The 19,146-nt window shown below is 45.4% G+C and overlaps 1 protein-coding gene across 1 annotated transcript in view; it reads left to right on the forward strand.

The window, feature by feature from the left end:
* Positions 1–19,146, forward strand: part of myt1la (myelin transcription factor 1-like, a) — a 39,030-nt gene that overhangs the window by 17,394 nt on the left and 2,490 nt on the right. Inside the window, 14 exon segments of the mRNA XM_061091973.1 lie at positions 1,223–1,357; positions 4,164–4,254; positions 6,202–6,312; positions 7,466–7,686; positions 8,861–8,863; positions 10,035–10,318; positions 11,301–11,496; positions 13,829–13,866; positions 16,464–16,588; positions 16,785–16,853; positions 16,971–17,033; positions 17,137–17,220; positions 18,470–18,691; positions 18,947–19,038. Of these exon segments, the coding sequence (XP_060947956.1) occupies positions 1,223–1,357; positions 4,164–4,254; positions 6,202–6,312; positions 7,466–7,686; positions 8,861–8,863; positions 10,035–10,318; positions 11,301–11,496; positions 13,829–13,866; positions 16,464–16,588; positions 16,785–16,853; positions 16,971–17,033; positions 17,137–17,220; positions 18,470–18,691; positions 18,947–19,038 (1,734 nt within the window).

A 19,146-nucleotide genomic window follows, 5' to 3' on the forward strand; every position in this document is an offset into this window, starting at 1 on the left:
CTCATCTTCACGTCCACTCGTTCTCATTTTACAGATATTTCACGAGGAAGCTGCAGGAAAATATCGGAGCAACTCGGACTTAAGTGCATGTCTGAAAGCAGCTTAGGTCTTGTTTTATTTTGCATCTTTAATAAAATGTGAAGGATGATTTTCAGCTTGACATTTTCCTTCTGTATTCTCACATGATACCAAGGGGCCGCAGGAAAAGTTCTGGGAAACTGACTCAGATATTTTCACTTGTATTTACAGCTCCTCTGAGATATTTCAGGAAACGTCCGGACTTTGGTTTTTAACGCAGCTTTCGAGGATAAAAACTTAATAAAAAGACTTGTTTGTTCTCAACATCAAAAAACTCCTTAAAATTGCTGTTGTTTGAATTCTATTCATCAAGTCGTCATCGGATCAGTTTTCTTTCCAAACGCTGCCAATTTCACATCACCTCTTCGTATTACATTTGACCCGAAGCAGCTTTTTAATCCAGAAACCCGACCCCGGGTCAGCAGGGAGGAAGTTTATCTTGTGAGTCTGACTCGTTGTAACCTTCACTGCTGCAGCAGCCCGAGGCCTCACTTCTGGAATCGTGAAACAAACACATAACTGTAACTTTAACGTCTGTCTCTCTCCCCGGATCCCAACAGTTCTCTGCACATTTCTGGCTCGGATTAGTTTTCTAACCTCTGGGCTGTGAAAACCTGTTATTTCAGGAATGCTGTGCTCGGCTGCCGATGAGATAATGGCCGCTCACGTTCTGCATTCAGGACCGAAGCGCTTTTGTTTTGCAGATGCACGATTCCTCCCTGACAGCAGCTTATGTTGTTAAGGTCGCCCGGTACGGGAGCATCGGCCGCTCGACTCGTCAGGCCTGAGGAATGGCAATCTGCACGTTCTGTTAGGAGAGCAAATCTCATCTGCTGGGCGCTACCTGCGGCCTGTTCCTCCAAATCCACTCGGATGCACCCGGCCGCCGTCGGAGCGCCGCAGCGATCAGACGCCATCAGACTCTGATTAGCTTCAGACGCTTCGTTAGCACAGAGGAACGCCTCTGTTAGCGCAAAGAGCTTTTTGATTAGCTCAGAGAAAAACGCTTTCTTGGTGACGTGCCAGAAATTTACCCCAAACCTGTTCACTTTCGTTTTCTCCGTCCCCTCTCTCTCTCTCTCTCTCTCTCTCTCTCTCTCTCTCTCTCTCTCTCTCTCTCTCTCTCTCTCTCTCTCCTCTCCAGACTCTTCCAGGGGCGAGAAGAAGGAGAGCAAGTGTCCGACGCCGGGCTGCGACGGCACAGGTCACGTGACCGGTCTGTACCCGCACCACCGCAGCCTGTCCGGATGTCCCCACAAAGACCGAGTCCCTCCTGAGAGTAGGTCCCACTGCCGGGATGTTGTGCTGCACTGAAAACTCAGATAAGAACAATCTGACAAGTCATTACAGACCAAACGCAATGATGCTGCAAACGTTTGGCTTCATGAATCATATTACCAAACTGTATGAATCATAAAAACTTCTCGTGTCCATTTCCTTCAAGATGAAGCACAGAGGCCCCGCCCACAAACACACACTTGACCAATCACGAGTCAGTCTCAGCTGTCAATCATCGAGTCTCGGCCTGTTTTGATATCATCAAATAACTAATTCAAACCAAACTGATGAGAAACACTTGATCAAACATCAGAGTGATAAGAACGACATGAAATTAAATTTGACTAAACCAATTAAAACTTTATTTTTTTTATATTTTCCTTAATTTCCTCTTAAAACTAATGAATCATAAGTTCCCCACAAGCTGATGATCTGAGGACAGTGTGTCCCCCCCCGCTAATGTCCAGAGAAAAACTAAATCCTGTAAATACAGAATCATTTCTGTCATTATTTTTACTTCATGACCCAAATTGTGCTGAATTACTTACAAACGACTCAATTTAAACGTCAAATCAAGCAGATATTTTGGTTTGGTTGAATATATTAATTTAGAAATGACTTGTCAGATGTTTGCACCTTTGTCGCCGTGAGAGTTTGACGATGTCGAGCATGTGACCGTCCTCCATCATGCACCCGTCCTGCATGACATCTGTGTTGAAAGTGTTTTATTGATGCGTCAGGTTTGACTTCCTGAGAACGACTGTGGAGCTGAAGCTTTTAATTCATGAGTAAACGATTTGTCATTTTATAAATCTGAATTTGAGGAATGTGTGAGAGGGAACATTTGGGCGACTCATGGATTTTAGCATCTTTTAGATCATTAGAGGAGCGAGAACTCAAGGTAAAGTCTGATAGATGTGAAATATTATCAAGGTTTTGAGATTCAAAGAGCAGAGCACTTTGAAATCTGATTTGAATAGTTTCAGGTTTTATGTTTACTGTGGCACAAGCGTGTTCTTTTATTTGCTTTGTTTGTGCTTCCTCCTTTACTTTCTGTTCCTCCTTTACTTTCTGTTCCTCCTCCTCATCACACCTGCCTGACGTCTGCTTCTGGTTTCTGTGGCGCTGATGTAACGTGAACAGAGTCGTGTGATTCACCAAAAACTCACACAACCACACAACCACACAACCACACAACCACACAACCACACAACCACACAACCACACAACCACACAACCACACAACCACACAACCACACAACCTCCACCGGCTGTAATTAAACACACTGAAGACACAGGGAAAACTCAGAGCTGTCCACAACTAATCAGGACTAGAAATATCAGATTTTATTAAAACCCTAACCCGACTATTCCTGATGATGACGTAGATAGAACTTGATATTATTATAATTGCAATATTTAGGTTTATTTGTTTTCTGAAAGTTAAATTTTAGTTTGCCAAGAACCGTCCGATGAACCGTTTTAATCAAAGACAAAAGCAGTAGATCCAATCGTCACACCACTCTAACCAATCCAGCTTTATAAGTATATATATATATATACATAGATAAATCAATGTAGAACTGCACAAATAGATAAATAAATGTAGAAGTATATAAATAAATACATTGATAAATGCTTAAATACATAAATGTATGAATAAATAAATAAATGTAATAAATATACATACAATGAGAAATTCATAGCAGGTATTTTATTTTTATTTATTAATGTATATATTTATTTATCCATATGTCATTTTTTTTTAAGTGTTTATATTTAAGTAGGAGTAACTTTAAATATGGTAGTACACCAAAATAAACAATACTAGTTTGTAATACCAGAAAATATGTGAAAACTACAATAATTATTTAATTTGTATAAATATCTGAACTGAACATAAAACCGTTGCTGGAGATGAAGAATTTAAACAACATGATCATCATCACTCAACTCATGTGGATGTTGCATCGTGCTGTGACGTGTGTGTGTCGGTGTCTCGTGGTGCAGCCTGGTCTGTGCAGCCGGGTCTGTGCAGCCGGTGTCTGTGCAGCCGGGCTCTGTGCAGCCGGGTCTGTGCAGCCTGGTCTGTGCAGCCTGGTCTGTGCAGCCGGGTCTGTGCAGCCGGGGTCTGTGCAGCCGGGTCTGTGCAGCCTGGTCTGTGCAGCCGGGTCTGTGCAGCCGGGTCTGTGCAGCCGGCTCTGTGTAGCCGGGTCTGTGCAGCCGGGTCTGTGCAGCCGGGCTCTGTGCAGCCGGGTCTGTGCAGCCGGGTCTGTGCAGCCGGGTCTGTGCAGCCGGGACTGTGCAGCCGGTGTCTGTGCAGCCGAGTCTGTGCAGCCGGGTCTGCACAGCCTGGTCTGTGCAGCCGGGTCTGTGCAGCCGGTGTCTGTGCAGCCGGGTCTGTGCAGCCGGGTCTTTGCAGCCGGGTCTGTGCAGCCAGGCTCTGTGCAGCCGGGGTCTGTGCAGCCGGGTCTGTGCAGCCGGGTCTGTGCAGCCGGGTCTGTGCAGCCGGGTCTGTGCAGCCGGGTCTGTGCAGCCGGGTCTGTGCAGCCGGGTCTGTGCAGCCGGGTCTGTGCAGCCTGGTCTGTGCAGCCGGGTCTGTGCAGCCGGGTCTGTGCAGCCGGGTCTGTGCAGCCTGGTCTGTGCAGCCGGGTCTGTGCAGCCGGGTCTGTGCAGCCGGGTCTGTGCAGCCGGGGTCTGTGCAGCCAGGGTCTTTGCATGCCTAACCGCCATAGCTGAGCGCCCGGTAACTCTCCTGTCTGCTCCTAACCCTCGCTGTCTTTCTCACCTTCTCCTGTCTGTCAAAGTCCTTGCGATGTATGAAAATGTTTTAAAGTGCCCCACCCCTGGCTGCTCCGGACGGGGCCATGTCAATAGCAACAGGAACTCGCACCGCAGGTGAGTGAGCGAGCGGCGTGCAGCCGGCCGCTAACCATACTTGAATGTGACGGCTTTACAGGTCGGGTGGTGGAAGTGTGTGTGTGTGAGGAGGAGACTGTCGAACATTAGTCATTTCACTGGTGCCTATTTGTTTCCTGGGTCAGGGGTCAGAGGTCAGAGCGACTCAGATTTACTGTGACATCTGAAAAGTCTTAAACCAAACCAGACGCTAGATGTTGAAAACCAGAGTTCATAGATTCACCGAAACCCAACAGTTGTTTAGATAAAGTTTGAAACCAATTGGTTCTAGTTACAGGTTTCTATCTTTCTTTGTTATCGTACAGCAGCTGAAAGACTCTAAAGTCTAAATCTGCTCGAATACAAATTTCTATTTATGACACAAACTCATAGACATCAGTTCCTTTAATATGTCCTCATTAAGATTCATTAATTATTCTCTGAGAAATCACTGAAAATATCAAAACACGGCCGTGTCTCAAAATTCTACAGAGAGTAAATATTCCTAGATATTCCTAAATATTTCCAGATCCGAACCCAAAATGGAAATCGGTTGTGTAGTTTTTGCGTAACCCTGCTGACACACAAATGTACCGGGGTGAAAACATAACCTCCTGAGTCAGGGTTCGTGAGCGTCGACCAGTCGCTGACTCAGCATTTGGACTTTTTCACTCGCAGCTGTTATTGGTTTTTCTGAATCTTTTGAACAAATGTTGTTTTAAGATGATGAAGTCGTTTCTCTGTTGACATTCCTGAGCAGAGGCCTTGTTCCCCTGCTTTAAATTCAAGGCAATTTCGGTTCAACTCACACATGAGCTGCCATATATATTATATAAATATTATATATATATATATATATATATATTATATATAGACATGTTTTTTCTCAGCAAAAAGTGTTTGAACGTTTTCAAGTGAAGATGCAAGTGAGAAATGTGCTTTAATTAAAATGTTGTCATGTTTGAGGTGTGTCTGCAACACATCAGCTGTTTAACAGGCAGAGCAGATACACACAAACACACACAGGCACACACACACAGGCTCAGACACACACACACACACAGGCAAACACACACAGGCAAACACACACACACACACACACACACACACACACACACACACAGGCTCAGCCACACAGGCACACACACACACACACACACACACACAAACACACACACACACACACACACACACACACACACACACACACGCATACACTTATTTTGAATTATGTAAAGTAATTAGGATTCACACTCTCTCACACACACACATAGAGCCTCAGATTGCAGACCCTGTTTTGTGCACACAGCCTCACTGGAACACACACACACAGACACACACACAGACACACACACAATGTCAGACTCTTATAAATTAGCTCGCAGACAGCAGCACACGTGCGCTGGCAGACGGCAGCGTGCACACAGACGTGGCTGCAGGGCGTGTTATGTAGCACAGCTCCGCTGGGAGAGGAAACAAAGCACCAGCTAGTTAGCTTAGCCGCTGCTAGCCACCAGCTCACTGCTTTCATCTCCGCCGTCGCCATGGAAACTCCTCCATCGCAGCAGCAGCAGCAGCTGAGCTGATCCGTCACACTCTGTGCGTGTGTGTGTGTGTGTGTGTGTGTGTGTGTGTGTGTGTCTGTGTGTGTGTGTGTGTGTGTGTGTGTGTGTGTGTGTGTCTGTGTGTGTGTGTCTGTGCGTGTGTCTGTGTGTGTGTGTGTGTGTGTCTGTGTGTGTGTGTGCAGTAACATCCCTGTCGGTATGTGTAGTTTATGAATCACCTTCAGAGACAGAGGAACTTTTTACCTGAATTCACACCAGAGACCAAATGAGCCTCTTATTCATTTAGATCCAAGGTGTGTGTGTCTGCCTGTGTGTGTGTGTGTGTCAGTACAGTACAGTGTGTAACCAGGTCGTGTGCTGTCCGCCCCCCCCCCCCCTCCAGTCTGTCCGGCTGTCCCCTCGCTGCGGCAGACAAGATAGCAAAGGTTCACGAGAAGAGCAGCACGCCTGAACTCGGCCCGAAGACCAATCAGACGTCGGACCGTGTCCTCAGGTAGCCAATCACAGCCCGACACTGAAATCACTGCAATACCAACTATGACCTGTAGGGAGGCTGAAGCATTTACCTTGTCTTCCCTGTTCAGGAAACAGATTATAGAGATTATATTTACCATTATTTCTTGATGCTACATGGTGCCAAACACTCGTAGCTTAGTAGCTACAAAACCCTTGAGATCTGGGAAGCTCAATTTGTCACTGACACTAAAGACACAATCCAGACCGGAGCAGCAGGGGGTCGTATTTAGCCTTAGCTACGTAAACCAGGGGATGCAGAATGGTGCAGAGAAATCCCCATATCAACTTAAATCTTCCTCTTGCAGTTTCAACACAGTGTTTTTCATCAGAAGCTCAGTAAATCCCCCAAAATACCTAGATAGTAGTTTTTAGCAAATGTTATTCAAAATAATTAGGGTATTTGTAGAGTACAGTCTCTATATAAAAATGACCGTAGACTCCTGGTTAAGAAAGTGAAGCCAATGCAGAAGAGCACGACACCTGTATTCTCTCTCTGACCAGCAGGGGGCGACTCCACTGGTTGTTTTCTATAGAAGTGTATGAGTAAATTAATCTACTTCTCACTTTAAAAAGTCAGTAAACATTTTTATGTATTTTCCACCAAATAATAACAAGAAAAAGGATTTGCGGTAACTTACACTGAACCGTTACTAGTTAACTGAGACAGTTGATAATCAGCCTTGTGGAAAAGTTTGTCCAGGACGAAGTTAGGTCGAGTAAAAAGTTGTTTCAAAGTTCCGGCCCCAGCAGGTCGTGAAGAACTCAACAGACCCGACAGTTCCGACCAGGAGCAAACACACTGGGGAGGTGGAGGAGAAGCACTTCAGAGACGGATGGTGAAGGAGTGAAACTCAAGCCACCAGCCACAATCCAGACTGGAGCAGCAGGGGGTCGTATTTAGCTTTAGCTACGTAAACCAGGGGATGCAGAATGGTGCAGAGAAATCCCCATATCTATGTTCTAGATCAGATCCCCTTGAATGGACTGGGGAAGCTGGATAGTGTAGTAAGAGTACAGAGAACAACGTATCTCAAGATCTTAAAACCAGGTTTCATTAACACCTCACATGAAGCAGGGACGCCCAATGGTAACAGTCTCCATCTCACTCCCCCCCCCCTGCTGTGTTTCAGGCCGATGTGCTTCGTCAAGCAGCTGGAGATTCCTCAGTTCGGCTTCAAGAACAACGTGCCGACCAGCACGCCGCGCTCCAACCTGGCCAAGGAGCTGGAGAAATACTCCAAGACCAGCTACGACTACGGCGGCTACGACAGCCAGCACGGCGCCTACGGGAAGAGAGGCCCGGCGCCCAAGTCCCTCCACGGGCGAGACACCTCCCCCAAGGGATACGACGGTGAGCAAAACCAACACACGCTGTTTCCTTCCTCGTGGTTTGTTTGTTTGTTTGTGTTTGTTTGTTGTTGAGCAGAATTACACAAAAACCCACCAAACTGATTTCAGTGACATTTAGAGGAAGAAGCATCCGGGGATTTCTCCTCATTGTCTTTAACCTTGAGAGACGTTTTTTCAACATTTTTTATTGATTTCATGTAAAATTATTCATGGATCTTGATGATATGTGACAAAATCTGACATTTTTAGAGGTCTGATGTTTACGAGAGTTTGGTTCTGATCCAAATGAGAATCTGGATCTAGTGTCGTCCTGGTAGAAAGAGAAATGAGAGCTCACATCGTTTATCTTCAAAACAGGAACTTAACACGAGTGAGACGACAAAGGTTTCACACTGTCGGAAAAATCATTTAAATCTTTTTCCAAATTTTGTGTTCATTCATTTGCCAAATTATTCACCTGTAGAAACATTTTCAAATTCAGTTTTTGTCACATGAAAATAACAGATGGATGGAAGCTGAGTCTTGTCTCGCTGGAGGAAAGTCAACCTGCAGAATGATGCACTATGGGAGATTTCTATTCATTTTCCTATTCTCCGGAGAACATTTTGTACTTGACGATAAAACCACACACACACACAACACACAGACACACACACACAGACACACACAGACACACTCTCTTTGTTACAGCCCTGAGAATGCCAGTGTTTCCCACCCCTCCACATGGCTGGAGCGAAGGATGGAAGAGCCAGGAGCCTGCCTCCTCTGAGCGGAGCATGGAGGGATGGAGGGATGGAGGAGGTGCAGATGGAGGGATGGAGCGAGAGAGGAGGTGCAGATGGAGGGAAGGAGGAGGTGCAGATGGAGGGATTGTGGAACAGGAGAGAGATAATGAAGGCGAGCCCTGGTTCTCTGGCTGGGAGCCATTAGTGAGGCGCAGGCGGGAGGTGTCTGCTCTCCCGTCGTCACGACTCCCTCCCTCCTCTGCTCCGCCGTTCCCTCCTCTCCGCTCCCTCCTCTCCGCCGCCGTTCCCTCCTCTCCGCCGCCGTTCCCTCCTCTCGGTCCTCAGTCGCTGCGTCTTTTGTTTGTTTTGTCCCGACATAAGCAGCTTATTGGGGTTTTTATTTTATCTTTTAAATCTCTGGTTCCATGTTTTAAACAACTGAATACCTAGATAGTAGTTTTTAGCAAATGTATTCAACATAATTAGGGTATTTGTAGGGAACTATTTTCAGTGGTGGATTGATACAGGATATAATAAATATTTGGTTATTCACAAACTTTACTCAATCAGAAGTTAGAGTACAGTCTCTATATATAAATGTACGTAGACTCCTGGTTAAGAAAGTGAAGCCAATGCAGAAGAGCACGACACCTGTATTCTCTCTCTGACCAGCAGGGGGCGACTCCACTGGTTGTTTTCTATAGAAGTCTATGAGTAAATGAATCTACTTCTCACTCTAAAAAGTCAGTAAACAATTTTATGTATTTTCCACCAAATAATAACAAGAAAAGGGATTCACGCTAACTTACACTGAACCGTTACTAGTTAACTGAGACAGTTGATAATCAGCCTCGTGGAAAAAGTTTGTCCAGGACGAAGTTAGGTCGAGTAAAAAGTTGTTTCAAAGTTCCGGCCCCAGCAGGTCGTGAAGAACTCAACAGACCCGACAGTTCCGACCAGGAGCAAACACACTGGGGAGGTGGAGGAGAAGCACTTCAGAGACGGATGGTGAAAGAGTGAAAGTGACCCGCTGGTGGTAGAACGTGTGAGACAGCAACAGAACAAGTTGATGTGTGAAAGTTAAAGCTTCTGTGTGGAGGATTCTATCAGTAGAAATATAAATATAATATTAACAATCATGTTTTCATTAGTTCTAAAACTAATAAAGGTGTTATCACTAAGTTAGAATGAGTTTATCAGCAGTTTCCGGAGTCTTCCATGTTGCACCTCTGAAGCTGCTTTCAGACCCTGAACTCAGGTGGTTGTAGTTTACAACTTCTCCACTAGATGCCACTAATTCCTCCGCACTGAATCTTAAAGGGGTGGTACGAGTTTGGATATGAAGACGTTTTTATTTAATAATTTGTTTATTATAGAGAAGTGGCACAGATGAGTAACATACATCAGACTTTGCAAACACTCAGAGATGATTTATTGGCTTTGTACCTGATTAGATTTGTTAAAGATGACCAGCATTGGAATTTCTCCTGCAACATTCTGTCTATTTTTGCGTGAGTTGATGAGAAATCCTTTTTCTAAATCTCAGTTCTTCTCTAACGATCCATCTGTGTCTCGCTCTGGCTTCTCGCCACCGTGGCTCTAACCGCTCGTGTTCCTCCGGCAGTGAAACGCTACTGCAAGACGTCGAGTCCGGCGAGCAGCACGACCAGCAGCTACGCCCCGAGCAGCAGCAGCAGCCTGAGCTGCGGCGGAGGAGGAGGAGGAGGAGGTGCTGGGGGGGGCGGAGGAGGAAGCAGCGCCAGCAGCACCTGCAGCAAGAGCAGCTTCGACTACACCCACGACATGGAGGCGGCCCACATGGCGGCCACGGCAATCCTCAACCTGTCCACCAGGTGTCGCGAGCTGCCGCACGTGCTGGGAGGGAAACAACAGGACCTGCTGACTCAGGTAGGTGGAGGCGGAGCACAGGTAGAGGGGCGGAGCACAGGTAGATGGAGGCGGCGCACAGGTAGAGGGGCGGAGAACAGGTAGATGGAGGCAGAGCACAGGTAGATGGAGGAGGAGCACAGGTCGATGGAGGTGGCGCACAGGTAGATGGAGGCGGAGCACAGGTAGATGGAGGAGGAGCACAGGTAGATGGAGGCGAAGCACAGGTAGATGGAGGCGGAGCACAGGTAGATAGAGGCGGAGCACAGGTAGATGGAGGCGGAGCACAGGTAGATGGAGGCGGAGCACAGGTAGATGGAGGAGGAGCACAGGTAGATGGAGGCGGAGCACAGGTAGATGGAGGCAGAGCACAGTTAGATGGAGGCGGAGCACAGGTAGATAGAGGCGGAGCACAGGTAGATGGAGGCGGAGCACAGGTAGATGGAGGCGGAGCACAGGTAGATGGAGGCGAAGCACAGGTAGATGGAGGCGGAGCACCCGTAGAGGGGTCGGAGCCCGGGTAGATGGAGGCGGAGCACAGGTAGATGGAGGCAGAGCACAGGTAGATGGAGGCAGAGCACATGTAGAGGGGCGGAGCACAGGTAGATGGAGGCGGAGCACAGGTAGATGGAGGCAGAGCACAGGTAGATGGAGGCGGAGCACCCGTAGAGGGGCGGAGCCCGGGTAGATGGAGGCGGAGCCCTGGTGATGTCAGGAATGTCTCTAAGGATTATGGGAATCGTAGGATCCACAGTTATAACATATTTCACTAGTGCAAGAGACAAAAAGTCTTTTTTCTTAAACCCGTGACGTGTGAGTCCAACAGTTTTATTACAGAACAACACACTTAAGTTTATTATTCTTATTGTTCTGAGACTGAACCACTGGAACCTTCTGATTCTGAGACCAACGTTATTTAAAACCCTCAGAACCGTCACTTACTACTTTTACCCCCGTGCTTCCCGCTGCAGTCCTCAGATTCGTCTCCTTGTGTCCTCTTCAGAGTCCGGTGGACGACATGGAGGACGGCGGAGCGGTGGACGTGGGGGGGCAGCCCGGCGGTCCCGAGGGCAGCGGCACGGTGCTGACCCCCCTGGAGCCCATGTCCCCCCAGCGCCAGGCGCTGCTCAGCAGCCGCTGCTACCAGCTGAGTGAGGCCGACTGCTGGGACCTGCCGGTGGACTACACCAAGATCAAACGCCTGGGGGAGGAGCAGGACCACAAGGAGGTGAGAGGAAGGCCTGCGTCACTCACACAACTCACACAACTCACACAACACTACACAACACTACACAACTCACACATGGGTTTCCTTTACTGGTCTATTATGAGAATCTCTCATTTTAATGATGATACTCAGCTTCTCACAAGCAAATGTTCCACCTCCGTTCTTCATGGCTGACGCTGAGAGAGAATCTGGACACATGAGACGAGAAGTGACGTAGATCTACGGTGAAGCATTAAAACTAGGGCTGTCAGTTTAACGCGTTATTAACGGCGTTAACGCAAACCCATTTTAACGCCTTCAACAGTGTTTTACTGAGCATACGTCAAAACCAGACATAAACATAACCCCAGTCCGTTACACTATTAGGCTGCAGCTATATGTTTTTATTTATTTAAAAATAGGGTACTTCTTATTTCATACATTTTCCACAAATAAGGGGAGGACTCAAATAGCCCGACAAAGATCTGTGTTTCATTTATTTCAAAGTAGGCCGCCACCTGCCTGTGTATTTTGTTTGTTTGTTATTTGTTGCTTGTCTGTTTGAGTAGCTGGCTGAAAGCAAAGAAGTATTAGGCTTACCTTTTATTGGTAACCTAACTGTTATGGTTCATTGTTTCTGAAATAAGAGGCCTGACTGCTATGTTCACAGCAAACTTGAAAAAAAGAAAATATTAAGCCATGGTTTAACTGCACTATAGGCTGAGTCATTGTTTACCTGAAATGTGCACTTTATAATTTTATTTTGTACCGCCCTGTTTGGCAAAGTTGTTTTTCAATAATATAAAACATTTGCATAAAGCAAGCCAATCCACTTTTCCATGTTGATAAGAGCATTAAAATGAAAGTAAAATTATGGAAAAATAATAAATGAAGGAACATTCAGAATAGATACAAATTTGCGATTAATTGCGATTAATCGCGAGTTAACTATGACAAAATGCGATTAATCGCGATTAAATATTTTAATCGTTTGACAGCTCTAATTAAAACTAAAGATGAAGTTTATAAAAGTCTTTGGTTTATAAGTGAATCGGCAATATTGAGAATTTAAAACATTCACAGAATCTGTGGAGGAAGTTTACAAAGCTGCATTTATTGGTTTACATTAAAATCTTCTCAGTTTAATTTACAGTTCACATTTCCAAATGAACTAAAGCACATTATTTTATTACGATTATTTCTATTTAACCCGGACGGTCCCATTGAGATACATTTCCTCTTCTGCCACAGGGTCCTGGTCAAGATGGTATAAAAAGTTTCAGATATAAACTCGAACTTTTAAACTTGGCCTGAGACAGAAAGGATCCAGCTCATTCCCAGCAGTTGATGCATGAAAGTGAAAGTTACATCCACACGACTTTTCTTTTTATTAAAACTGATCCGGAGCCAAAACGCTGGTGTGGACTCAGATGGTTTTAGTTTGAAAACACAGAAAACTAATGTGTATGACTTGTAGCTCCCCAGCTCCGGTGGTTTCGAACCTTCACGATGAGTTATCGTAGCTTCTGGGACGAAGTATCAACACGACCGTAGAGTTAAGAGTTTGCTGTTAATGTTAAGAATCTTTTACCGCCTATAGTTGAGGGTTTATAATCTGCTTTTTAAGAGAGATGACTCTGCAGCAGCGTTTCTGTTCAGAGCGGCTCTGCAGATTAATGGCCTCATATACACTGAGACAAATTAATGGATTTTTGGAGGTAATTTCTCCACGAGCTGGGTTCACAGGTCCAGTGATGCAGACGCAGATCACAGACTCATTTAGCTCTTTTTTTTATGCAGAGATTAAAGTGACGATCATTGGATAAGTTACTTTAGGACCAAAATCTGAATCTGTTTTGGGCCAAAGTGAAACTCGACGTCACAGTTCTGGTCGAGAGCTTTAACCACTTAGTTTAATTTACAGCAGCCCGTCCTGTAATTATGCTGCGTGTGGTTAAAGCATTCAATTGAGAGATTTAAGGAACATGGAGTTTGTATGAGAGTGTGTAGATTTAGAGGATGATCGTGGTCTGGAGGCTGGTGCTCGTGTCCTGCTGCACATCAGAGGAGCTCGGCACAGAGACTGTGGGCGTTCTGCTGGTTGCTGCTGCTGCGCATAATTTTTGCATCACTTTACATACATAAGAGTGTTGTAAGTTAAAGTGTAGTAGGTGCGTATGAACGTCCTCGCCAAGCAAACGGCAACAGAGCGACGGCTTCCTGCCAAAAGCTGCGTTGGTCTTTCTCACCCTGAAGCCTCCAAATACAGACACATGTTCAATAATGCAAACAAATAATAAAATGAATCTGCTGTAGAAGAGGAGCTCGCTTTATTCTCCAGGATAAAAAAGATGATTAAAGCGTCCTGAGCAGACATAGAACAACGTGAATCTCATCCTCATCAGATCTGAGTCTTATTAAACTTATTATGTTCACATTTGGAAAAGTCTTGAGAAATGAACGTCCTTAAGATGCAATATTAGTTAATATTAATTACACGTATTTACTGTAAAGTGCATTAGCAGCACTCACGTTGTTACAAAAGCGTTTTTTAGAAATGAAAACAGACATTCGGGTCTGAGTTTGTGTTTCTCCTGTGAAGCAGCAGCAGTTCGGCTCCTCTTCTTCATCCTGAGATATTTGTATTCTTCTAGTTTCACGTACATCAAGAGTTAGAAACATAAATCTTTCTTACATTTTGCTGCAGGTCTGAAAACGGTTCTAGTTGTTCACACATCTGCTTTGAGCCAGAACGCGTTCAGCAACCGGAACGAAGCTTAAAAAGTTGACTGCTAATTTAACTCTATGATATATTCAGTGAGAATATGTTAAAATCTAATTTATGTTTTTAGAAACGTTCAAATTATCAAGTGAAATCAAAGACATATCTTTATAATATATAAACCAAGTTGATATGGAAAGAGAAGGAAACACTAAAGTGAGATTCTGCTGCTGAAATATAAAAGAATATAACTAAGTATGACTCGTGTTGACAATGATGCTGAAGGGAAAGTGAATAAATCATCTTTATTCTTGTTTGCACCTTTGATTAATGCAGTGGTGGAGTTTATGATTTTATTTCCATATTTAAGTTTAGGTTCAGAGTTAAGTTTGGATTCTTTGGAAACACTTGTGGATTCTACAGTTCACAGAAGTTAGATCAACATTCTTTATCAATTCTTTAAAAGGTTCCTGAAAGAAAAATTTATCTAATTCGTAAATTAAGTTTTTTCCTCCATTTTAATTTAATAGTAGATTAATATCAAATGATTATTAGAACCTTTATTTTTCATATCAAGACAAGAAGAAGGAAATAAAAACATGCTCTTAAATATTTATTTAAAATGCGAAAAAAGCTCTTCGTGGATTATAGATATTGTGTCGGCTAATCAACGTAATATCTCTATGTTTTAGAGATGTGTGGATTTATTATATTTAAGAGCTTTCGAAGCCAAAATAAAAAGTATAATGAGGGTTTTTTAATAAGTTAAATTGCAGCATTTTCCAAACCTGGTGTTTTCTCAGTGTGATGAGCAGCAGCTGATGAGAGAAGAACCCTGGTAGCAGTGCAGGATGCAGGTTCCTCTCCAGCAGGCTCAGTGCGCCCCCCGGTGTACAGAAGCAGAACTGCGTCCGCTCACTCTGCAGCTCTGCAGCTCTGAATAACGTCTCTAATACACAAGTAAAACACGGAAGATCATCTGCACGCTCCAGGTCCTCCAGGCCCGATATCACACAGAGCAATCCACGCAGCAAATTGCTACATTTTCAGCGTTGGATTTAGAGCGTCGGAGTGAAAGGTTTTAATCAGGAGAGTAATTGCGTTTGTTAATGAAGCACAACGTTGCAGAGGAGGAGAAGGAGGAGGAGGAGGAGGAGGTCTGGAGCCTGGTGGCTGATGGGAGTTGTGCTCCCGGCTGAGGAGGTGTGATGTGTGGAGACTACAGAGCAGACTGCGGCGCTCGTGTCCTCAGACGCTCTGCAGGAGGAGATAAAGGGAGCAGGTCTCCTCCGCCCTTCAGATGATTGTTCTCATGATTCATGGGAGAAGAAGCTCCACCTCTCAATCATCTGGAAACAAGAAGACTTCCAGCACAAGGGTTCTGTCCAGAACATGATTTATGTTTATAAAAAATACTTAAATGAAAGAAGATATCATTTGGGAATTGACTGGACCCCTGCTGATATAATAACGTACAACAGGAAAACAAATGGTTAAAATACAGAAGGTCGTGCATCAGTGATAAAAGTAATAATCAGATTAATAGAAGAGATAAAAGAACCCTGAGTAAATTCAGGAAAACACTTGAAAGTTCAAATAATATATGAAACTGTCTTATACATGAAATATTTAATTTTACTGAATAAACAATGTATTTTGTAATTTCTATATATTTGGTTGTATTTGTGATTTCATTAAATCCATGTACAATATCAAGTTTCATCTAAAATTCAGACTTAAAAGTATTTATCATAAATGTTCTCTAAAAGATAATAAGCAGCATTTTTGACCCTGTTCAATTAAAAATTACTACAAAACTTAATGTTCAGCTGTGAGAAAAAAAACTGAATCAAAGCCTCATTAGAGGAAAAAGATGATGAGCTGATCCCAAGAGGATAAAAAGGATGAAAACATAAAAGAGGAGAAAAGAAAACTGCTCCTTATTGAGTCAGTTACAGATATTTAACAGTTCTATACACAATGTGTGATCATTTCATAGTTGTGTTTGTCTTTTGTGTGTTTTTACTCTTCCTCCTCCACGTTTTGTGTTCATGTAAAACTGGAAGAAGATGTTCATGTTTGTAAATCAGTGGTAACGAGCCTAGTCGGGTCTTGTAATCCCAAAAAAGTGGTGGAATGTGTTATCATGGCAAGTTGTGTAGTGACTTGTGTACACGTGTAATCATGGGTTGTGTAGTGACTGGCTGTAGTCGGCCTTCTTCTCGTCCCTGCACCAGGGCGACGAGCTGGACCCGTTCCAGGAGCTGCTGGACGAGCAGCGCTACCCGGCCGAGGTCACCATGCCCAGCCCCAAGCACCACAAGTACCCGGCCTGCAAGGAGGGCAAGAAGGAGCTCATCACGTAAGAACACACACACACAGACACACACACACACACACAGGCACAGTCAGGGGTGAAAACATAACCTCCCTGACTGAGGTAACAAACCGACTCTCGGCCCAGAATCTCTTTGAATAATTCACCACATCATGAATTTCATATTCCTACTTCACACCACAGGTTGTTGTGTTTTTGTGCGTCTCTTTCCCTCCTGCAGGTTGTCGAGCTGTCAGCTGGCCGACAAGAACATCCGCGGGATGATGACGCCGAACTCACAGGAGCTGAGGTGAGTCCACATAGCGTCCCGGAGTCAGTCTGAGGACACAGTTGTGTTACTGATGTGTGAAGACACAGCGACATCACTTCATAACAAAGTTGTCACGTCGTTGTGTTTGTGTCTCAGGTGTCCCACCCCCGGTTGTGATGGATCTGGACACATCACTGGAAACTACGCCTCCCACAGGAGGTACAGATACTGCACCTCAAAAAGCCCACGGCAGTTACACATGAGACACACACACACGACGTCAGGGTGCACGTCTTCTTTAATGTGTCCTCTTGTCCCGCAGTCTGTCCGGTTGTCCACGAGCCAAGAAGAGCGGAATCAAAATCGTCCACAGCAAAGAGGACAAGGACGACCAGGAGCCGATCAAGTAAGGTTCCTGTTTCACGCCGTAGAACCAACAGAACCAGGTTCAGTCTGATCCAGACCCAGAACTCCTCCTCCTCTGGTCTGAGGAACCGTTCACACCTGATGTTCAGGTTCACACTGAACTGACGAGTCTGAAGCTCTGAATCCAACCGGGTGTGAAAACACACAAAGAACAAAGTGTCTCATCACTAGTGTGATAAAGTTAATTTGAATCCGTCCGAGCTTTTTCTTTAACTCAGTTTCATGGTTTTCTAAACAGAAGAAGTTTCTAGAATCACTCTCCAGCTGCTTGTCAGCCGCTGACAGGCTCCTCCCTCTGCTCGCGCTCAACACGCTGCCTGCGTCCGTGACCTTTACAACTTTAGGGAAGAATATTTTGGAGAAGTTGTGGTCAGTCCTTCACTTCACCTCCTGCTCCCCACAGGCCCAGACCTGCAAAGGTTACAACTAAGTGAGCGTTTGACATTTGCGTTAAAGCGAAGTCGTAATGTTAAACCAATACGACCTTGTGAGTCATCGAAAGTTCAGCTGCTGTCGTCCCGTCGGCCATCGTCATTAACAGCGGGATCGCAATTAAACCGAACCTGAGCCGCCCGGCGACTCGGCTCGTTCTCATCAGCACAAAGGTCACCGCGGGGGGGGCGAGTGGGAGCTGAGCTGGTGTCACCTGCAGGGCGAGCGACCACGACCCAGGGGGGAGGAGGGGGAGGAGGAGGGATTGTAGCTCCTCCTCCATCAGAAGTCTCTCCAAACGGAGACTCGTTTTCATCCAACCGATTCAGGTCATTCCCAAGGCTGTAATTAAAGATGGACGACGCGTCTCCGACTCCTCCCATCGTACAAGAATGAAGCTGGAATGTTTCAGATATACGAACGCCGCCATCTTGCACTTGTGATGTGGTTTTTGGAGCCAAAATCTGTGTGTTACTGATCGTGGTGTGAAGCTACGGAACTGAAAGAGTCAGGCTCTGCCCTTTTCTATATCATCAAATAACTTCCTAAAACCAGACTTATCAGTTATATCGTATATGAGTGATACCACAGCCGGCCACCAGGGGGATCAAGATATTTTGGCTTCATGTTGGTGGAGCTGTCATGTCGTCCATCTTTAATAACAGTCCCTTATTCCCTTTTGACATCATCTTTCAGAAGCTTCTAATATTCAGCAGATCTACCAATCACAGAGCTAGCCGGACGAACCTAACGCAGACGACCCCTCTGTGTTTGTCCCCCCCCCCCCCCCCCCCCAGGTGTCCGGTCCCGGGCTGCGACGGGCAGGGTCACGTGACGGGGAAGTACGCCTCTCACCGCAGTGCGTCAGGCTGCCCCCTGGCGGCCAAGAGGCAGAAGGACAGCTACGTCAACGGCTCGCAGTTTGTCTGGAAATCGGGGAAGACGGACGGGATGAGCTGCCCGACGCCCGGCTGCGACGGCTCGGGACACGTCAGCGGGAGCTTCCTGACACATCGGAGGTGGGCTTCCCATTTCAGGTTTTTACAATCAATTTTTAAATCTAATTTTAAGGATAAATTACATAAAAATATATAAGAGATTGACCAAATGAGCTTTTACACATCATCCAGTTTCCTAATCATGCTGCAAATATTTTAACCTTTCCTCCCGCTTGCAGGCAGCTTTTGGAAATCAATTAGTGCTTTGAACTCTCTGCAGACACGTCATCGTTCACAGCCAACATTTAATCGATGTGCGTGTTTGTTTTATGCCAGTCTCTCCGGTTGTCCCCGGGCCACCTCGGCCATGAAGAAGGCCCGGATGAGCGGCGTGGAGATGCTGACAATCAAACAGAGAGCAAGCAAAGGTCAGAGCGCCCGAAAAACACCACAAGTCTGATCCCTGAAACTCATTTACACTCAAACAAATGGAAAAACGACTTCACATGTTACCTCACGATTGTTAGTTACGCTGA

This window comes from Limanda limanda, chromosome 18 (assembly GCF_963576545.1).
Source record: "Limanda limanda chromosome 18, fLimLim1.1, whole genome shotgun sequence".
NCBI classification, from domain to species: Eukaryota; Metazoa; Chordata; class Actinopteri; order Pleuronectiformes; family Pleuronectidae; genus Limanda; species Limanda limanda.